The sequence below is a fragment of the Carettochelys insculpta genome, chromosome 8, assembly GCF_033958435.1.
Source record: "Carettochelys insculpta isolate YL-2023 chromosome 8, ASM3395843v1, whole genome shotgun sequence".
NCBI lineage: Eukaryota > Metazoa > Chordata > Testudines > Carettochelyidae > Carettochelys > Carettochelys insculpta.
Genome location: NC_134144.1, coordinates 9,550,789 through 9,571,840, shown reverse-complemented (window position 1 = coordinate 9,571,840; position 21,052 = coordinate 9,550,789). Strand labels below are relative to the sequence as shown.

The window sequence follows — 21,052 nt, the reverse complement described above, 5'->3', positions numbered from 1 at the left end:
TGTTCTCCACATCTACCCTTTATTGTTCTTCACATTTAACAGCCACTGCTTTAGTGGTGGAACAAGACATTTTTTTATACTGATAGGGGCTGATTGCTCCTGAGGGTAGCCTGAGAACAATTTTCCCTTCTTTTTATTACACAGTTGGAGTCTGGCATGCTTTGGAATGATGGGGGGGGCAGGATTACCAACTTTTTCTGAACCTATGGAGCATCTTCATGCCCTTCACATCAGGACATCTGAGCTGTGTCTACACGTGCACGCTACTTCGAAGTAGCGGCACTAACTTCGAAATAGCGCCCGTCACGGCTACACGCGTCGGGCGCTATTTCGAAGTTAACTTCGACGTTAGGCGGCGAGAGGTCGAAGTCACTAACCTCATGAGGGGATCGGAATAGCGCCCTACTTCGACGTTCAACGTCGAAGTAGGGACCGTGTAGACGATCCGCGTCCCGCAACGTCGAAATTGTGGGGTCCTCCATGGCAGCCATCAGCTGGGCGGTTGAGAGACGCTGCCTCTCCAGCCCGTGTGGGGCTCTATGGTCACCGTGTGCAGCAGCCCTTAGCCCAGGGCTTCTGGCTGCTGCTGCTGCAGCGGGGGATTCATGCTGCATGCACAGGGTCTGCAACTCGTTGTCAGCTCTGTGTATCTTGTGCTGTTTAGTGCAAGTGTGTCTGGGAGGGGCCCTTTAAGGGAGCGGCTGGCTGTTGAGTCCGCCCTGTGACCCTGTCTGCAGCTGTGCCTGGCACCCTTATTTCGATGTGTGCTACCGTGGCGTGTAGACGTTCCCTCGCTGCGCCTATTTCGATGTGGTGCTGTGCAACGTCGATGTTGAACATCGACGTTGCCAGCCCTGGAGGACGTGTAGATGTTATTCATCGAAATAGCCTATTTCGATGTTGCCACATCAAAATAGGCTACTTCAATGTAGGCTTCACGTGTAGACGTAGCCGTGATGTTACATCCCTCCACCCCTTCCCAGCTGCAAATTAACAAGACAACAAGAAGAAACCGCTTTGTGCTTTTTAATTTTTTATTTAGGTTTATGAGCGTTGAGCTGACTTTTGTGAGCCCAGCTCTGCCTTTTACTTCCTAGAACCACAAACTATATAGAGGGGTCAGGACAACCCGAAGGTAAGCATGGTCCACGTCACTTTGCCTTGGAGAAAGGAAGGAAAGAACCTGATCCTGCATGATGACTTTAGATCACATTTGATGCTCAGTCAGGTCTCATTTGGCATTGAAACGTGCCTTGTTTTGTTTTTTTGTTTTTTTTATACTTCATTTTTCTTTCATATTACCACACTCCTCTGCAGCTGCAAGATCGGCATCTGCCAGTCCTGTACCAGGCTTCTGACAGGACCGCGATAGCCAATGGGTTGGAATCGGGCTAATTAGATCCTTTCACCTTCTCATTAATCAGGCCACTTTGAGGGAAAAGGCTGTGGATTTCCATCCGTCATTCTGGTGCATATCCATTTCAGTGCCACGCTTCATCGCAGTGGCTGTCTCTTGCAGCAGCTCTTTTCCAAAAACCTCGGTGTTGCTGAGGGTCCCATTTATTTTTACCACCTGTTCTGCTGTTGCTGGCTGACTGAGAATGGGAGAAAACCAGCCAGGAGCACTCTTCTCAGACAGCGGACCCTACCGGCCCTGTCCCTTTGTCTGAGTCAACAACCTGAGTGCCCCTGTGGAACACATTTCCCACCAGCTGTTTTGCTGTCATTAGGGCAGTCCCATAGGTAGTGTGAGAAAACATTGATAGCACCAAGCACATACCTGTTATCCCTGAGTGGTCAGGGAAGCTCCCTGATATTGTCAGATCTGAACTTGTTTCTGAGGACCTCCTGGAACTTGTCACAGAAGACCAGAGGTGGAAAAAGTACCCTAAAAGTTACGTGAAGGCAGTTTCTCTGCTCTGGGTGCCAATGTCTCCCCATTTAGGCTCTGACAAAGGCTCACATTCCCCTGTCTGATCTGACTTGTTTTTTCCTCTTTTGGTAAGTGCTGTTGATACTGGACCATTTCCACCTTGCTGAATAGACCTTGTCAGCTCTGGCCCTCTGTCTTACTGGGACCCCATTCTTTAAATACCCCTCTGAAACCACCCTCCCACTCATGCGTCTGATGAAGCGGGTCTTTGCCCACGAAAGCTTGTGCTCCAAAATATGCGTTAATCTATAAGGTGCCGCAAGACTTCTTGTTGTTCATGAAGGAAAGCGCAGCTGCTTTCACTTCTGGATATTTGAGTACAATCAAGAGGTGATGTACATGCATGAGTGTACTTTTACTCAAGTACTTTTCCAGGGGGACACTGATGACTCGTGCTGAAGTACATTCCCTTGTGTCCACCTGCCTCCCTCAGCAGCTGCACTTCTACTCAAGCAATCTTGGGGTACTTTTCCCACCTCTGCAGAAAACCTTTTTAAAGTTCTGTGTGAGCTGCATTGTCTGGCACAGCTGAGACAAGCTTTAAAGTGTTCCTTCATCCCACCACTGTGTTTTCACCAGTCTGTCTTTGGCCTCAGCCTCTTTGGAGTTCCCACCCCCAGAGGACCCACCCAACCATCAGAGCAGATCTTTCTGCATATTTTGTGATGCCACCCATATGGACCCTTTCCTTAATTTCAGCAAGGGAGCTCCTGCTGCACGTTTTGATTGCCGGCTTGCTCCCAAAAGGACCCTAACTCCATATCTTGGTTTTGAACGCTTTGTAGCTGCTCTGCCTTAGTTTATTTGGGTTACTGCTGCCCACCTGTGGAAACAGCCACCTGGTCGGATAGCTTTCAAAGTGGTCTTCCACGGCCAGGGTGGTCACTGTAGCTGCTGCATTTTATGTTGGATAACTCAGCTATCTACTTTTGTTTAGTGACCTTTTGTGTGTGCGCCTGAATTTGAACCATGTCCACTTTATTAAATTCTGTGACAAGATTATTTAACATTTGCCACATAGTCCCTGAATTTGATCTCCCTTTCTTGGTAGGGAATTTTTTATTCTCTCAGCCCCTGACTGGGCTAGCATTAACACAGCTCCCCTGAATGCCTCATCTGAGTCTAAAACAGCAGTGAGATCAGACTGATAAGACTTGTTGTTAGTTTTGCATATATATCTGAATTCCTTCTTCAGCTGTACTGCAAAGCTTTGGCCAGTTTTCAGAAACTTTAATTGCTGTTATTTATGGCAATATAATGTAACAACACAGTAGCTAATGCCATTGGCATAGGGAATGTCTCGTCGCCTTTGTTCTTTTCCTCTGTATCGAATCTTCCGCCGTCGTACAGCTTAGTAACCGTACATAAAAATGAGTCTTTTTAAAACAGTGACCACTGTACATGAACAGGCCCAAGAATCAGAGCCCATCAGACTGGACAAAACAGTCCTTTTTGGATTGATGGTGCCTCAGCTGCTGCTGCTGAGGTGGGGGAGCTCTTTCCATGGCTCCCTACCAGAAGACACAAGAATGGGGAGCTCACCTGCTTCAGGGGTAAGAGCAAAGGCCCTCAGCCATCAGGGAGAACAGTGGTCCTTTGTCCCTACCACCCTGATATGAAGGAACAGGAGTAGGGGTAACGCCCAGGGCTTGCCTTTGAGCCTGGAAGGGTGAGCAGAGCCTGCAGTGTTTTCTCTTCCTAGCTCCCATAGTCCTTTGCTGGGCCAGTATAGGTGGTGCCTGCAGTTAAGCTCACAATGAGGAGCGGGGGCGGTTCAGCCCTTTCGGAGCTGGTGTTTCAGGCTGGCTGCAGACTTGGGCAGACACCTCTGCGTTGGTTCCATGCGGGTACCATATTTCCAAGCTCTGCTTTACAGCCCCCAGGATAGAAGCCTCAGCTTTTGTTACACACAGGCCAGGCCAGCGTAAACCAGTGATTCCAGGTGCTTGGGACTTGACCCAGACCTGGAGAGCCTATGGCCAGTTAACCTGCCCTGGCTTCGGTGGGTGCTCAGGTAACTCAGCCCCAGGGCTCGTCCCTGACTGGAGGGGAGAGCTGTGGCTGGCACGGCCTCTTCCAGGTGAGGAGGTTGTGGCTGATTCCTGCCATCAGCTGGGCACCCAGCTCTGCCTGCTCCACACCCGGTGGCTGAGGGGGTTCTAGATGCTGCTGCCTGCTTATGCTCCAGTGCCCGCTGGTGAAGGGGCGGGGGCTGGAGCTCAGCCCAGTGCTATGCTAGACCGAGCTCCAAATCCGTGGCCATGGGTGGGCTGGAGGATTATGATCTAGACAACAGCTCTGTGGTTACAGTCCTCACAGCCGCCTCTCTGTGGGCCAGGCCCTGCACGTTCCACTCTCTGGCTCAGCTCCGGCTATGCGCCCTGCGCTGCATTCTGGGGAAGGTCTGCCCAGCCACGGCGGGGTTGGCAGGGAACCTTATCCCTCTGCATTCCCTTGTGTGGCTGCCTAGGCCTGAGTTTGGCGCTGGGTGCTTTGTGCTGGAAGTAGCCGTGCAGAGCTGGGGAAGGGCAGGGGAAGATGAGGAGCAGCCTTCGGATCAGAAGAAGATTGGGTGGCCCAGGAACACAAGGACACACCTCGGTGCTCCCCTCAGTACACTTACAAGAGCACACAGAGAGCACAGTGGTTGCTAAAGCATTTTATTCATTGAGACACTTCCAAGCAAAAGGCGTCTTAATTCAGCAATATTCAGTGGCACGTCTCAGAGAGCCGAATCTGCCACTCATAGAGCCCCACTCGCTGTATCGCCTGTACTCCCCGGGTCTCAGCAGGTATTGGCGGCCCCGGTAATGGGGCATTTCGTACAGGATCCAGTAGCCCTCCATCACAGAACAAGAATGCACCTCCTGGGAGCGTAGCTGGTCCATGATTTGGGGACAGTCATCGGTGAACTCTGCCATGTCGCCTCTGTGATCCTCCTGCTCATAGATCCTTATCCGGAAGGTGCCCCTGTGCTGTGACAGAAAATGAGACAGGGTAATAGAGTGGCCACTGCAGGCTCTGGGCCTGGAGTCAGCCCTGGGGAGTATCCCCCAGCCAGCTTGGGGAAAGGACCACTCGGAGGAAGAAAGCAGTTCATGTTTTCAGTATTAGTCATCTGCTGAAAACAATCAAGCAAGTGCCTTATGGCTTGGGCAACGTCGCCACTTTTAAAAAGGAGAAGCAAAAGCAAACTCACCAATGGGATGAGCCGGCAGGACCGAATGGTGGTGCAGAACCCCTCAGAGTGGAAGTCGGGATAATCTCCCCTTCTCACAAAGAACTGCTGCCCCTGGTAGTTGGGCCGTTCATACAGCATGAAGCAGCCGCTTTCCACTCGCACGGAGTTACAGCGGCTGAGCTGACTCTGGAAATCCGGACGGTCGCTGCTGCATTCCACAGAGCGGCCCTGGAAGTTCCTGTCCTCGTAAAGGATGATCTAGTGCACGACACAAACGGCAGAGGTTTCTGTAACATCCTATATGGCAGGGTTGCACCCTGCACTTCCAGTTGCTCTCTTTCCATTGCACTAAGTCTGAGGCTATGTCTACACTAACCCGCAAGACTGACCTACTCAGGGGTTGGCACGCCTGAAATTGACATATCATGGCTTGGCATCAACCTCTTCTCCTCACAAGAAACAAGGAGTAAGAGAGGTCGATGGGAGAAACTCTCCCGTTGACCTTCTTCAGGGAGGACAGCCAGGCAAGTCGATTGCAGATATGTCAATTCTAGCTACACAGTTGTGTTAACTAGAATTCCATATCAGCTATCAAATTTGTTTCCCTAGTGTAGAAATAGCCTGAATCAGAGGGGTAGCTATGTTAGTCTCTATCCTCAAAAACCATGAGGAGATCTGTAGCCCCTTGAAGACTAACAGATTTATTTGGCATCAGACTTGGTGGGCAAACACCACCTCGCCAGCTACATCTCACAAAATATCTTTTGTCCACAAAAGCTTGTGTCCAAATAAATCTGTTAGTTTTCAAGGTGCCATAGGAATCCTTATTGCCTAAGGCTTAATTGTCCGGTGTTTACTTCTACTGACATTGGTCATAAAATGATAATCTCCTTGGACTTCAGCAGGGTGGATTCTCATTTACAGGCATGTCAGCGAGAGCCCAGTTGAGCTCACAGTGTTTACTGCACAGAAATTAGTACAGGAGCTAATTCCCCTGGGTCTGCATTCTTGATTCTCCTCTTGTACAGGTTGAACCTGTCTCGTCCTGCAACATCCGTAATCTGGCATGATTTCAATTAGCCAGGCTACCACTTATCATGGCTGTGGCCAAGTTTCCCGTAGTCCCATAAAGTTTGTTTACAGCCACCAGTCTTGGCTGTCAGTGGTCTGTGCTGTTATTTAGCTGTAATTTACCCCTACATGACTTCTAAGAGCCTAGTAAGCATCTGAAGCGTTGATAATGTGCTGTAAAATATTGACCTCGTGTGGTCTGGCAAATTCTCTCGTCCAGCACTGGTCAGGTCCCAAGAGTGCCAGACTGGAGAGGGTCAACCTCTACTGGTACAGAGCAAGAGTAACGCCTTTGACTATGTCTCCATTGGACACCTGACAATGTGGCTGTGCCTTTACTGCTGTATCATTGTCAGGTACACAACGTAGCTGCTCTTTGTGGGCAGGAGAGAGATCTCCTTATGGAAAAATAACACCAACCCAAAGAGAGGTGGTTGCTTCTTCCACTCCTAACGAACTGCTGCCTACACGGGCACCTTTGTCGTTCAAATGCTTGTTGCTCACGGGTATGTTTTTTCTCACACCTGTGAGTGACAAAAAGGTGCAGTTTAATCATAGCCTAAGTCTGATGTAATTTAGAGAATCGGGTTCTTGGCTTCAGACAGACATGGGAAAAAAACCAAATTGAGATATTTTTCTTACCTTTCCCATCGCAGCTGGATTCAGGCTGCAAACCACAGTACTCCAGCAGGGCCGCTGCCTTTTTATACCCCACAGCCAGTGCTAAGTGCGCACACGTTAACAAAAGTCTTTTCTCTGTTCAAAGAGCCGTCTCGTGACTCTGGGTCTCATTCATTCTTTTTGTATCAGTGTCCATAGTTTTTGTGTAGTGGGGAACAGGTTTTATCCCTATTGTTACCAATGAGCAGTTCCAGGCCCTGGATCTGTCAGCACAGCCATTTTTCCATTGAAGACAGCATAGTTCAGGAAAAGAGAGAAACTTCTGGCAGAGTGACAGAGGGGACGAGTTGTCAGGGCCATCACAATCCTTTTCTATAGCATCTCTGCAGTTGCATTATTATTAGAGACTGGACAAGTTGCACAATATGAATGGACGAGAGCTTGAACGGCAAAGTAGAAAGTAGGGAGATGAGACAGAAATGCGTACGTCAAAGTGTCAAAACTGTTTAGGTCGCCCTCACGTGTCTTTTAGCCATTTAGTGGTACTGGGATCAGCAGTATGGAGTCTGGAACGTCCTCTGAGAGGCCAGCATGAGTGTGTCTGACACTAAATTAGGGCGAGGGGTCGATACGCTGGAGGGCAGGGATAGGATCCAGGGACACCTGGACAAATTGGAGGACTGGGCCAAAAGAAATCTGATGAGGTTCAGCCAGGACAAGTGCAGAGTCCTGCACTTGGGGTGGAGGAATCCCAAGCACTGCTACAGGCTGGGAGCCACCTGGCTATCAGCGCTTGTGCAGAAAAGGATCTGGGGATTACAGTGGATGGGAAGCTGGATATGAGTCAATGGTTTGCCCAAAGTGGGGTGCATTAGTAGGAACACTGCTAGCAGATCTAGGGAAGTGATTATTCCCCTTTATATGGCACTGGTGAGGCCGCATGTGGAATATTGCATCCAGTTCTGCCCCCCACCCCCACTGCTACTGAAAGGATGTGGCCTCAATGGCCTCTGGAGGTCTCATCACTCTCCATGGTTCTGTGACTAGCTGTTCAATAGGTGTGCAGCCTCCACCCTCACCTTCAGCCACCCAGGGTTGTTCTGAGCCCCAGCTGTGGTCATTTACCCCACACTTTACCACCCCGCATCTGAACACATTGAGCTTGCACCGTACACAACATGGCAGCCCATGGCCAGGCAGTCTCTGGTCAGGCTGACTGAGGAGAAGGAGTTTGCAAGGGGTTTGTCTACGCTACAGACCTTTGTCTTTGTCTATACTACACTTCTGCTGACAGACGTGATGCCGCTTTATTAAAGCATTTTAATTAAACTGCTGCTGCAGGCCCGTATTGCAGGCGTCGTGTTGGCAGAGTGCAGCCACACTAGCCGCTGTTGTATTGACACGGAGGACTGGACTGAGGGTAGCTGTCCCTCTGTGCAACTAGCCCCAGGGAGCACCGCAATGCAGCTGCCTCCTCCCATCCCATCCCTGCGAAGAGGCTGCACAAGCCGGGACAAGCACTAGGTCACCTGCCAGCAGTGGTGACCGGTGCGGTGATTCCAGGAGGGGAACCACCCATGTGCAGGTGTATGAGCCCCTGGTGGTGCGGCTGATGTGCTTAGGTCTAGTGATGGTACTGCTTGTGTAGATATGCCTACAGAATTGGCAACAGGGTTTGTTGCAGGGATGGGTCCCTGGGTTCGTGTTTCTGTGGTATGGTATGTAGCTGCTGGTGAGTATTTTCTTGAGGCTGGGCGTCTGTCTGTTGGAGAGGACAGGCCTGTCACCCAAGGCCTGTGAGAGTGAGGGGGACCACGTGCCAGTAAAGGATGTGGGTTGTCCATGATGCACTGGAGGGGTTTAAGCCGAGGGAGTATGAGAATGAAGGGGAGTGACTGGGCTTCCAGGCCTGACTGTGAGAGACCAGGCTGCTGAGGCCTAAGTGACTGGGCCGCTGAGCCCTATCAAAGCTCAGCAGGGAAAAGCAAACTCAGTCATCACACTGAGATACTAAATTAAAAAGGAACATCTCCCTAAAAAGCTGTTTTGTGGGGTTTTGCCCAGGTGTGTTTCTCAGTCCAGCGATGTGCTCCATGGCCCTGACCCAACAAAAGGTTCCTCACCTGGGCACTAGATGGAGATGGCTCTGAGTTACTCAATATAATTCTTTCCTTATTTGGGAGTAGGAAGGAATTTTCCCTGGATCCAATAGCCAGACTGGGGGTGGGAGGGAGAGGATGTGCGTGGAGGGGGATTTGCCTTCTGCTCCGGCACAGGACATTGGTCACTTACAAGTGTAAACTAGAGTAACTGGTGGATTCTCTGTCATGTGAAGTCTTCCACCCATGGTTTGAGGACTTCAGGAACTCTGCCAGAGGTCACGTCTTACAGGAGCAGGGGATGAGGTTCTGTGTCCTGCAGTGTGCAGAGTAAATGATCACGGTGGTACCTGCTGACCAGAAGGTCTGTGAGTCTACATCCACTTTCTGCAGCATTCAGTGCACCCTTCTGAGTTTGATTCCCCTTTCCTTAGTCACTTGACCGTTGTTCAGAGCTGGGGGGTAGGGGGCCAGCAGACTTCCTGGGCCCTTGAGGAAAGAAGCAGGGCAGCATCAAGCTCCCAGAAGGGGTGGGGCTGGGGTAGCCAGCCCTCTGTGCCACCCAGCATGTACTATACTTCCTGCACCCTCACTGCTCTCAGCCACCCCTGAGAGCCACCCAGAGCGTGCAGTGCAGTGCTCTGGGGTGATGATTAAAGGACCCAGGGCTCCAGCCACTACAGTAACAGCAGCCAGGAGCCTTTTGAATCACAAGGTCCAAGGGTAATTGCCCCCTTTGCCCTCTCCCCATTGGCAGAGCTTGTTCAGGGCCCACAAGACAAGCAGTAACGCAGCTCCCCTGAATAGCTCATTTGAGTCCAGAACAAAGACAAGCTTGGAGAGAGATTTTTTTTTCTTTTATCAGCTGTGGCAAAGTGCCCCCATGTCCTGCCCAGATCCCACTCCGCTCCCTCCAGCTGCACCACCTCTGTTGTTCTGCACTTGGGGCTTATTCTCTTCCCCTCCCTTAGCCAGAGCTTTCAGCCTCCCTGGGGAGGGGGGGGGAGCTCAGACACTCTCCCCTCCCCCAGTGTCCTTTGCAAACACTCACTCCCTCCTTCTCCTTCTCTGACTGGGGCAGCTTTTAAACCCCCTACCAGGATGCTGTCCAGGAGATCAGCTGGTGCTCATTACGTAATTGCTTTCACCTGCCTGCTGGAACGGCTGTTTCCCTTCCTCCCCTAGCTCAAGCTGCAGCCTCAGGTACCTTTCTCCCACTCCTAACAGGATGTGCTGGCTGGACTTCCTTACACAGCACACTGATAACTTCCGTTCATTTCCCGTATGATTTATTGTACTGCAGGGAGTTTGACCATATTTTCACTTTTCTCACGCCTAGATCTGATTTTCTTTTCATATAGAACAGCTCCCGAGCATAGACTTTTAATTTTTTTCTTGCTGCTGTGCAGTTTTTCTAAAGCCTAGATGCTGGATGCTGGAGGGACAAAGACTGCTGTCTTGTGGGCTCAGTATCTCCTACCAACCGCGGGAAACTAGCACAGGGCTACGGGAAATGCTACCCCAGTACCTGGGCTGAAGGGAGCTTGATAACCTGGAGAGGACAACACTAGAGAGCCCTAGCCAGATGGCTGAGTAATGTGACAGCAGAGAACCCTGAGTCTGAGATGCGAGAGCAAGATGAGTCACGGACGATGAAGGGGTCTTTGCTCCCAAAACTGGAAGCAAGAGCCTTGTAGTCTAGGGAGAACAGGAGTCCTGGGACCCTCCTGCCCTGAGATGAAGAAAGAGAGGGAGGGTAGCACCCAGCCTGGCCTTTGAACATGGGAGTATCTGTTTCGAAACGTGAACTGAGCCAGCTGCGCCCCTCTCTGTGGCCTCTCGCAGTCATTGCTGGGCCGGTATGGGCGGCGCCTGCAGTTAACCTCACAATGAGGAGCGGGGGCAGTTCAGCCCTTTCAGAGCTGGTGTTTCAGGCTGGCTGCAGACTTGGGCAGACACCTCTGCGTTGGTTCCCTGTGGGTCACATGTCCAAGCTCTGCTTTACAGCCCCCAGGAGAGAAGCCTCAGCTTTGGTTACCCACAGGCCAGGCCAATGTAACCTGATGATTCCAGGGGCTTCGGACTCGACCCAGACCTGGAGAGCCTATGGCCAGTTAATCTGCCCTGCCCTGGATGGCTGCTCAGCTAACTCAGGCCTAACCCTAACCCTCTCCCTGCCCTGACTGGAGGGGAGAGCTGTGGCTGGCACGGCCTCATCCTGGTGAAGAGGTTGTGGCTGATTCCTGCCATCAGCTGGGTGCCCGGCTCTGCCTGCTCCGTGCCCAGTGGCTGAGGGGGTTCTAGATGCTGCTGCCTGCTGGTGCTCCCAGGGCCCACTGGTGAAGGAGCGAGGGCTGGAGCTCAGCCCAGTGCTATGCTAGACCGAGCTCCAAATCCGTGGCCATGGATGGGCTGGAAGATTATGATCTATACAACAGCTCTACGGATACAGTCCTCACAGCCACCTCTCTGTGGGCCAGGCCCTGCACGTTCCACTCTCTGGCTCAGCTCCGGCTATGTGCCCTGGGCTGCATTCTGGGTAAGGTCTGCCCAGCCATGGCGGGGTTGGCAGGGAACCTTATCCCTCTGCACTCCCTTGTGTGGCTGCCTAGGCCTGAGTTTGGCGCTGGGTGCTTTGTGCTGGAAGTAGCCATGCAGAGCTGGGGAAGATGAGGAGCAGCCTTCGGATCAGAAGAAGATACGGTGGCCCAGGAACAGGAGGACTCACCTCGGTGCTCCCCTCAGTACACTTACAAGAGCACACAGAGAGCACAGTGGTTGCTAAAGCATTTTATTCATTGAGACCCTTCCAAGCAAAAGGCGTCTTAATTCAGCAATATTCAGCGGCACGTCTCAGAGAGCCGAATCTGCCACTCATAGAGCCCCACTCGCTGTATCGCCTGTACTCCCCGGGCCTCAGCAGGTATTGGTGGCCCCGGTAATGGGGCATTTCGTACAGGATCCAGTAGCCCTCCATCACAGAACAAGATCGCACCTCCTGGGAGCGTAGCTGGTCCATGATTTGGGGACAGTCGTCGGTGAACTCTGCCATGTTGCCTCTGTGATCCTCCTGCTCATAGATCCTTATCCGGAAGGTGCCCCTGTGCTGTGACAGAAAATGAGACAGGGTAATAGAGTGACCCTAGCAGGCTGGCTGGCTGCATGGACCCTGCGCCTGGAGTCAGCCCTGGGCACTGCTCCAGTGGTGCAAAGAGGCCTTAAAATAGCTTCTGGGTCCCAGGGGAGGGAAAAGCCTTGAGTGATGCAGACAGCAAAGGCAGCACATCCACCCATTTAACGCAGACCCGGCCCAGCCGTGACTCTCACCCTGGTTGTAGGGGGGCCTGGCTGGGGTGGGGAGGAGGAAGCCCAATCAGGTGCAAGAGTGGGAGGAGCTACTGTAGACAACCCTAGCCAACCGTCGGCGAGCACATTGCTGCCCTAAGCTTGGGTATGTCAATGTGGCGCTGCTCACTCGCTTCACACTAGTCCTTCCAGGGCTAACTCTACCCTTTGGTCAGAGGAGGAGCTGCTCCTTCAGCCCTGCTGGGCATGCTCTAACTGGAGACCAGGTATCCAAGGGAGCAGCCCAGCTCCTTTGGGGCTGACCACCGAGGAGAGAGGACACCCACTGCAGACTCCAGCCTGGAAGCTGCTTTGATCCCAGGCAGCCTGAGACCCGGCCAAATGGTCTAGATGCCCAAGGAATGGTGGAGCTCCTTCGAGCCGCACTGGCTGAGGAGCCTACGGACTTTGGAGATGTCAGAACCACTACAGCAGGGACAGGGTAGGAAGTGGTTCAGGTGGACTAGGAATTGTACTATGTGGTGTCAGTGTGTTTTGGGGAGATTCCCCCCCCGAGTCAGCAGTGAGCCTTGTTGCCGCTGTCAGGGCCCTGAGTTAGGACCTGCGGGAGCAGGAAGGGCACAAGTCCTTCTCACCTGGCCGCCACCCGCTCCAGGTGGCGTCCCGCTAACCTGATTGTCTGCCAGGCCAAACAGCCAGAGGGAAAAGGGCCATTATATTGACTCTTGCCATTGTGCCATGCAGCCCTGCAAGAGGGCAGCCCTACTGACTTGGGCCGCAAAGCTACATGGCCCTGACAGAGGGCAGCCACGTTGACTAACCGCTAGGCCGCGGTGTCTGAAGACAAGGGGTGATCATCTGGATACAACCACAGGGTCATAGTTACCCTCAGCCCATGCCAAGAAGGGGCAGGCACCACTAAATATGCTGTAAAAACACCACTGTCCCCTGTACCGCAGCTGTTCGTTCTGAAGGTAAAAGCCAGGGCTGGTGTCCGAGGGTAGGAAGCAGGACAATTACCCAGAGCCCCATCCCACAGGTGGGGCTTTGGCTTTCTGCCCCAGGTCCCAGTAAGTCTCAAGCTGGCCCTGCGTGGCAGACAGAGCCGTCCTCTCCATTGGATGGTTCGGGGTAGCACCCCGGCTCTGCCCTTTGCAGGGCCCAGCAGCAGTCACCTCGCCCGTCCTATGGATGGGACCATGGGGCCCAGGGGATTAGGTGGGGGGCCTGACCCAGGGGGCAGCAGGTGTTTGGACCTCCCCGCCTCCCTACAGCAGCAGGTGCTGGAGCGACCCGGCAGCCTGCTCCACTGCCATCTCCCTGCCTGCTGTCCTCTGCTCCACCGCGGCAGGGGAACACGGAGTGCCCTACAGCCAGGCAGCAGAGCAGGGGCAGGACTTGAGGGAAAAGGGAGATGGCGGGGGTAGGGCACGGGCAAAGTGGAGTTAGAGGAAGGGTGGGGCCTGCTGCAGGGGGGTTACCCCAGGCCCCCCGTGGACAGCCCTGTTGGTGGACTCCCTGCAACCCGCTCCTGGCCTCTCAGAGGATCTTGGAACCTGAGCGTAGCCTGTGGCAGCAGTTCTCAACCGAGTTCTGCTGGGGGCCATTTGAGAGTCCAGCAGCCCCAGAATCAGGGGAACCAATAAGTGGCTTTACTCTAAAGAATCACAGAAAATATAGGGCCCAGTTCACCCCTCCTACCGGTGTAACTCAATGGGCTTCGGGGAGTTACTCCTGATTTAATACTGGCGTGAGGGGAGCAGGCCCAGTGTGTGTCCACACCACAGTTACGGAACTATTTTTCCTTCTTAACCCCAAGTGTGTTGCCATTTACTGTCCAGAGACTTAACCCCAGAACAGTTACAAGCAGGCGCCAAACAGGCAGTAGTGGAAGGTTTCCCATCCTCTCCCTGGAATATCCCCCCAGCCAGCCTGGAGGGATGACCACTCGGAGGGAGAAAGCAGTTCTCGTTTACAGCATTAGGCGTCTGCTGAAAACAATCAAGCAAGTGCCTTACGGCTTGGGCAACGTCGCCACTTTTAAAAAGGAGAAGCAAAAGCAAACTCACCAATGGGATGAGCCGGCAGGACCGAATGGTGGTGCAGAACCCCTCAGAGTGGAAGTCGGGATAATCTCCCCTTCTCACAAAGAACTGCTGCCCCTGGTAGTTGGGCCGTTCGTACAGCATGAAGCAGCCGCTTTCCACTCGCGCGGAGCTACAGCGGCTGAGCTGACTCTGGAAATCCGGACGGTCGCTGCTGCATTCCACAGAGCGGCCCTGGAAGTTCCTGTCCTCGTAAAGGATGATCTAGTGCAAGACACAAATGGCAGAGGTTTCTGTAACATCCTGCACTGAAGGGCTGCATTCTGGCCTTCTAATTTCTCTCTGTCCAGCACACTAAGCCTGCAGCGCCTGGGCATTACAGGTTACTGCAGTGGTGATGAAATTATATTCTCCTTGGATTTCAGAAGAACTGAGCTACATTTACACAAGCATAAGGGAGAGCAGAACTGGGCTCTGGGAGTTTAATATACAAGGACTAACAGAAACGTTAAGTCCTCTCGATATGCATTGTTGATTCTCCTCTGCTACTGCTGTAGATTAGAGGTAACTCCTTTGACATCAACAAAATAACTCTGGTGTAAAGGAGAGAAGAATCAGGCCCTTGGCATCAGACTGACATTCTGAACAACCCAATCGAGACAAATTTCTCTTACCCTTCCCATCGTAGCTGGATTCAGGCTGAAAGCAGTAGTACTCCAGCAGGGCCACTGCCTTTTTATACCCCACAGCCAGTGCTAAGTGCGCACACGTTAACAAAGGTCTTTCTCTGTTCATAGCGCCAACTCATGACTCTGGGTCTCATTCATTCTTTTTGTATTAGTGTCGCTAGTTTTTGTGTAGGGGGGAACAGGTTTTATTCCTGTTGTTACCAATGAGCAGTTCCAGGCCCTGGATCTGTCAGCACAGCCATTTTTTCCATTGAAGACAGCATAGTTCAGGAAAAGAAAGAAACTTCTGGCAGTGCGACAGAGGGGACGAGTTGTCAGGGCCATCACAATCCTTTTCTACAGCGTTTCTGTAGTTGCATTATTATTAGTGACTGGACAAGTGGCACAATTAAGTGTTCGGAGACAAACTAGAAAGTGGGGAGATAAAACAGAAATGTGGATGTTGAAGAAAAAAGGTCAAAGTGCTTAGGTAGCCGTTGCGCCTGGTTTAGCCATTTAGTAGCTTCAGGGTCAGCAGTCTGCAGTCTGCTGTGAGAGCAGCATTCAATTGCTCATTAGTTGTGCAGCATCAACCCCTGCCCACAAGCACACCTGGCTGTTCCGAGCCCCCAGGTGTGGCCATTTGCTGCACACCTCACCGCCCCACATCTGGAATGGCTGAGTGTGTACCGCAGATAGCTGGGCAGCTTGAAGCCAGGCAGTCTGCCCTCAGGCTGACCGCCCAGAGAGAAATTTGTGTGAGCCACTCCCATTCCGCTCACCCCCATGGCTGTGTCTAACAGCTGATTTATTTCGAAACATTCCATTCTGGAAGAGCTATTCCAAAATAGCTTATTTCCAAACAGCACAGCTGCACACAAGGATGCATTTCAAAATAGCTTGTCCTGACACATTGGGCCTATTTCGAAATAGTGCCGTTATGGCTCATTTCGAAATAGCGCCATTCCACGTCTCAACAGTGCCTCTTTCGACATAGCTGTTTCGGAAGAGGTGTTATTCCTCCTGCAGTGAGGTTTATGAAATTCGAAATAACGTGCCCGCTATTTCGAATTTATTTCCAAATAACTTGTGCGTAGTGTGGATGCTCACAAAGTTATTGTGAAATAATGGCTGTCGTCTCGAAATAACTTTGCTGTGTCGCCTTAGCCAGTGTGGCAACAGCCACTGTTGAGCAGTTTGGTAACAGTCCAGGTTATATTCTGATGATGAGTCAATGGCGAGGCACTGCCTATGTATTGTTGATAAGTGGCACTGGGGTTGTCACCTGGATTGTGCCCAGAAGGTTCTTTGCTGAAATGATATGCCTGATATTAGAGAGGACTGTTGGTCTTGTAGTCCCTGTTATTCTCCTCATTTGATCCAACTGTACATCAACTAATGCTGTGCGGTAAGAGTTTATCCATGCAGGAACACAGCATTTCCCAACTTAGGAGCAGAAAGCTAGTGCTGAGCTGCAGAGTGCTTGCATGTTACCTCCTCGATTTGAGCCCAGGCACTTATTTAAGCCGCCATTTCTACTGTCAATTTTCTGAGCTATCTTGGTGCTTTGGTTGTTGTGGATAAGAGCGCAAACAAGAGTGACACCTGGACATGCTGTCTTTGGGTCATGTCCCGGTCATCTTCTACTCAAGAACATACTGAGTTCTTGTGAAGCTTTAGCTTGAGACGAAACCACGTCAGCACAGTCTTTGACATACTGGGATGAAGCCTCCTCTTCTTGCAGTCCTCAGGGTTGTCTGCCATGTTTTGGTTCAGTTGCATGCAGTCTTGCTGAAGTTTTTCTCTTGACATTACGCAGCAGTCGTTGCCGTACTTGAATGGCCTTGAGATCATTTGAAAACACATAATTTGGGGGCAAGAACAGAGCCTTTTCTTCTGGTATCCTCCAGGTGCTCAGTTTATTTCCTAGCTTCGTTTGGAACTGTGTGTTCTGTAGCCATGACAACCCATCCAGGGTACTTCTTGACTTCCAAGCCCCTGTGCCAGATGGTATCATCGGCTGCTTTCAAGTGGAGAAGTGCATCCTTGGACAGCATAGTTCCCTGCCGTTGAGGTGTCCCAGCTGCCCTTCAGCTCTGCTGCTGCTTCTGCAAATGTAAAAGGATGGAGACAACAGAGGAGAACTGGCCCCCTACTTGCCCCCAAAATGGTATCGTGGGATGGGGCTGGGCTGACAGCTACAACAGCAGCAAGGCCAGCAGCTACCATGGGCTCAGGGGTAAGGGGCGGGGCCCAGGGCAGTCCGCCCTCAGCACTGCCTGAATCATGATGTTGGGACCCTCTTCCTTCCCACAGAGCTGCGCAGAAGGCGCCGCCGTGGCACTTCAACGGGACTCAAATCTCCAGCCGCCACTGCTTCTGTCAAAGTAACAGAGGCGGCCGCTGGAGCTCCGGGCCTCTTTGAAGTTCCAAGCCCCAGGGCAGCTGCCCCCGGCCTCTACCCCCTCCCGCCAGTAAGGTTGTAACAGGGAAGCCTGAGGCTCATACCGTTGAAAGTAAATCTACGGTTTCCAGCTGACAGATCAGAACAGACTTGATGTGGAAGATGATTTCGTAGAGCACCGATGCCAAATTATGAAGAACTCGCAATGATCTATCAAGACAATTAAGATCAACCTAATTGAACTAGACAGCCACTCAAGAGCATGAGACATCAGGACGGTGTGTGTCCCTGAGGGAGGAGACAAAAGCAAACCTTCCAGATTTGTTCCTAAACGGCTGATTTGTTGGATCTGCCGGTAGATGTTTGGTTGGATGCAGAATGGGCGTACTGGACTCTTGCCTCCAAGCCACCTCTCGGGGGTTGGCCTAGAGCAGCGGTTCTCAACTGGGGGTTCACAAGCCCTTTCAGGGCGGCCACAGACACCTCCCCCCAACATCTCCTCATCCTCGATGCCCCCTGCAGGGCTGAAGCCCTGGTACTCCCTGTGTGACAGAAGCTGTGAGCCCTCAGGCAGAGTTGGGAACATAGGGGGCATTGCCCCTTAACTGCAGAGCAAGAGAGCCGCAGTTCAGGGGGCAGCTCCACTCCTCCTCCACTACAGTCACCTCACACTGCCCCCGGACAGGGCCAAGGCAGGAAGCTGGAGGGACAGGGGCTGCTCTGGCTGGTGCCATGGGGCAGGCAGCAGCAGCATTTCCTCCTCTCCGGCTGGTGCCCCAGTTTGAAGCTGCTCCCAGCCCTCTTTGCTGGTGCAGGCAGATGTCAGAGACCCAGTTCCAGGACTGGCAGACCCCTTCTGGAGTAGAGATCTCAGGGGAGCCCTCTTCGGACACACAGAGGCACCCTGAGCTACCCACCAGATGCCCCTGTTTTCAAACGTTTTGAGCTACGCTCCCACCTTTAAGTTACGATGTTCGGTTGTGCGCCCGCCCGCCCGTCCGCCCACCCGCCCCCAAAGCAGACAGGCTGTGGAGGTGGCATTTCTTCTCTGCACCCCGCCATGTGGAGATGGCGGAAACACCGCTGGCTCCTGCCCTGCCCCCACTAGAAGTCAAAGTGTGCCTACGCCCAAGGCCCTTGCCACCCTGCCCACTTTCCTGTCACTCTGGGGCTGGGGAGGGTTAGTCTGATCTTCACTTTGGATCCTACTTGATGCTCAGTCAGGTCTCCTTTGGCACTGAACCATGCCTGGATCCTTCATATGTTCCCATCCTTTTGATACCACCACACTCCTCTGTATTTGCAAAATCTGCAACAGCAAGTCCAGACTTCTGACAAGGCCTCTGTAGCTAGATGGCTGTAACTGGGTGTGACGTTACTGGATTTTTAAATTTCTGTCACCATTGTATATAGTGGCACCAAATCTTGTGCCCGGTGGTCCAAGTGAGGTGTCTAATGAAAGCTGGTAATGCCCTGAATCTGTTCATATTACTTGTATATCTGTGCCATGTTTGTAAGTAAAGTTATAGATATTGGCTTTGTACCTGAACGAGAAATGTTTTAGAGCTGAGATTTACAATAGGAGGTCTGATCACCTCCCCAGTCAGATGACCTGGGCTGAACAAAGGGACAGAGATCAGATGCCCAGGCGTTGATTCCACATACTACATAAATGGACTGGGGCTTGCTGGCGAAGCAATGGCGGAGGGCCATAGCAGTCCACCTGGTCAGGTGATACTCCAGTGCCAATGGAAGAAAATGGGAATTTCCTTCCGCATGGACAAGGGTACAAAGAGGACTCTGAGAATGACCATTTCATCTTCAGTCTCCAGACTTTATGAACTAAGCCTGTATGACCTGGGGTCTACCCCGTATGGGGTGTGTTTTGAGAAACTTTCAAGAAATCAGCATGTAACACCGCTGGCCTGCATCAATAGCTCTGGCTGATGTATGTAATGTACCACTTTAACAATTTTTCTCTCTCACCCTATTCTTTCTTTCTTTGTTAATAAACCTTTAGATTTTAGATTCTAAAGGATTGGCACTGCGTACTAAGTATATATTGACCTGGGAATATTGTTGGAACCTATGGGGCCTGGAAGAATCTGGCTGGGTCTGGTGAAATAGGTTTTAATAACCTCTCACCTCAGTTAAAGGGCATTGCTCGTTTGGGCATTAGGGACAGCGGAGAATCTGTGGGTTTGTGTAGCTTCTGGCTGGCCAGCAGGGCTAGCAGAGGTGCTTTTGTGGCTGGTGTGATTTGCCCTAGTGAGAAGAAAATCTCAGCCTGGGCCATAAGTGGCCCGGTTTTAAGCAATTTACCCTGGGTTGGTTCTCTTAGCTGTGCCCAGAACCCCTGTAATATTACACTGGGTTAACTATATCCTTCTGCACTTCTCAACATCAGCCCTTCTAGGGGTCAAAGCCTGTGCTTTAGGATTCCCTAGCTCTGGTGCACATTACTCCCAGCACATTCCAATGGCTGCCTGTTGCAGCACCTCTTTTTTCAAAGCTAGGATTTGATGGTCTTGTTTATTCATGCAGCCTATTCTGCTGTTGCTGGCTGATCAGGAGTGGGAACCTTTGATCTATGTTTAGCCAGGCACACTCTTCTTTGACAACTGACCCTACAAATCCGCTCCCAATGTCTGAGTCTGTAACCTCAACCCCCGACACAGGCAGAGCACATTGCTTTGCTCCCCGGAGGCTGTCACATATGTAGTGTGGTAGGCCTCTTCCTCCCAGCGTGAGAAAGCTTTGACAGTAACTAGCACGTACTTAGTGTTCCTTGGTGTTAAGGACAGCCCCTAAGTTTTGTTTATTTGAACTCTTGTCCAGCGGCCTCTGGGCGCCCTCTCAGAAGAGTTTTTTCACTTTCTTGGTGGGCTCGTTTGTGACTGGCCCAGATAAGGAGCATCTTGAGGCTAGTCTTCAGTTCCCTTTCCAATTGTTGCCACCTGCCTTTGGCCTCTCCCTGTCTGGGATGGACCCATGCACCCATAAGAACAGATCTTTGTGGATACTTTCTGGTGTTGCCCATATTGCATCTTGTTTTTTAATTTTACCTCTGGGAATTCTGGCTTTATTACTAAATATTGACCTACGTTAATGGTTGACTGGAGGCCATCGGCGGCACATGGGCCAGTCCCTGGGGAACGCTAGCCCCCAGCCCCATCTTTCTACCCAAGGCCCTGGCATTTCTGCAGCTCCCCACCATGCCTTCTTCCACTGCAGTCTCCTGTCCCCGCCTATGCTAGTGCTCTTAGCCCTGGAGTGATGGTAGGGCAGGCAGTGAACTGTGGCCAGAGTTGAAAATCCTCCATGATTGTCCTAGTGTATCACAAAATTCAAGATTAGGCTTCATTAATCCACTTCCTGGAGAGACCAAAGCTATGCCAATGGGAGATGCTCTCCTACTGACACAGCACAATCTACAGAGGGGGCATTAGTGGGGAGTAACTATGGTAGTTAGGGGGTGGATTTTTCACACCCCAAATGACATAATTATACTGATGTAAATCTATAGTATAGAGTAGACCTCAGTCCAACTGTATGATTGTACAGTGTGCTGCCAATGGGCTATGGATGATGATACCTACTAGCTTTTATTACAAACATTTTGCTCTAATGCTGGGCTTCTTGCACACACCAAAAAGCTTGCACGTTTGATCTAAGTACAAAACATAGTTGGCCTGAACTATAGAGTCCCAGCCAGACTGTAGCC

At 51.6% G+C, this 21,052-nt stretch overlaps 2 protein-coding genes across 2 annotated transcripts; both read right to left on the bottom strand.

Moving 5' to 3' along the window:
• Window positions 1–4,632: 4,632 nt before the first annotated feature.
• LOC142016710 (gamma-crystallin B-like) lies at window positions 4,633–6,836 on the bottom strand. The gene is made up of 3 exons (XM_075000870.1): window positions 6,828–6,836; window positions 5,133–5,372; window positions 4,633–4,908 (listed from the first exon to the last, which is right to left on the bottom strand). The coding sequence occupies exons 1-3, from the start codon at window positions 6,834–6,836 to the stop codon at window positions 4,633–4,635; spliced, it is 525 nt and encodes a 174-aa protein (XP_074856971.1).
• A 4,899-nt stretch (window positions 6,837–11,735) lies between these two features.
• On the bottom strand, window positions 11,736–14,939 carry LOC142016709 (gamma-crystallin B-like). Its single transcript, XM_075000869.1, has 3 exons — window positions 14,931–14,939; window positions 14,281–14,520; window positions 11,736–12,011 (listed from the first exon to the last, which is right to left on the bottom strand). The coding sequence occupies exons 1-3, from the start codon at window positions 14,937–14,939 to the stop codon at window positions 11,736–11,738; spliced, it is 525 nt and encodes a 174-aa protein (XP_074856970.1).
• Between the last annotated feature and the right edge of the window lie 6,113 nt (window positions 14,940–21,052).

Excerpts from the sequence above, each read along its gene's own strand:
- LOC142016710 (XM_075000870.1), bottom strand. Across the intron at positions 4,909-5,132 it reads CCTGCCGGCTCATCCCATTG|CACAGGGGCACCTTCCGGAT; the intron begins GTGAGTTTGCTT and ends TTTCTGTCACAG.
- LOC142016709 (XM_075000869.1), bottom strand. Across the intron at positions 12,012-14,280 it reads CCTGCCGGCTCATCCCATTG|CACAGGGGCACCTTCCGGAT; the intron begins GTGAGTTTGCTT and ends TTTCTGTCACAG.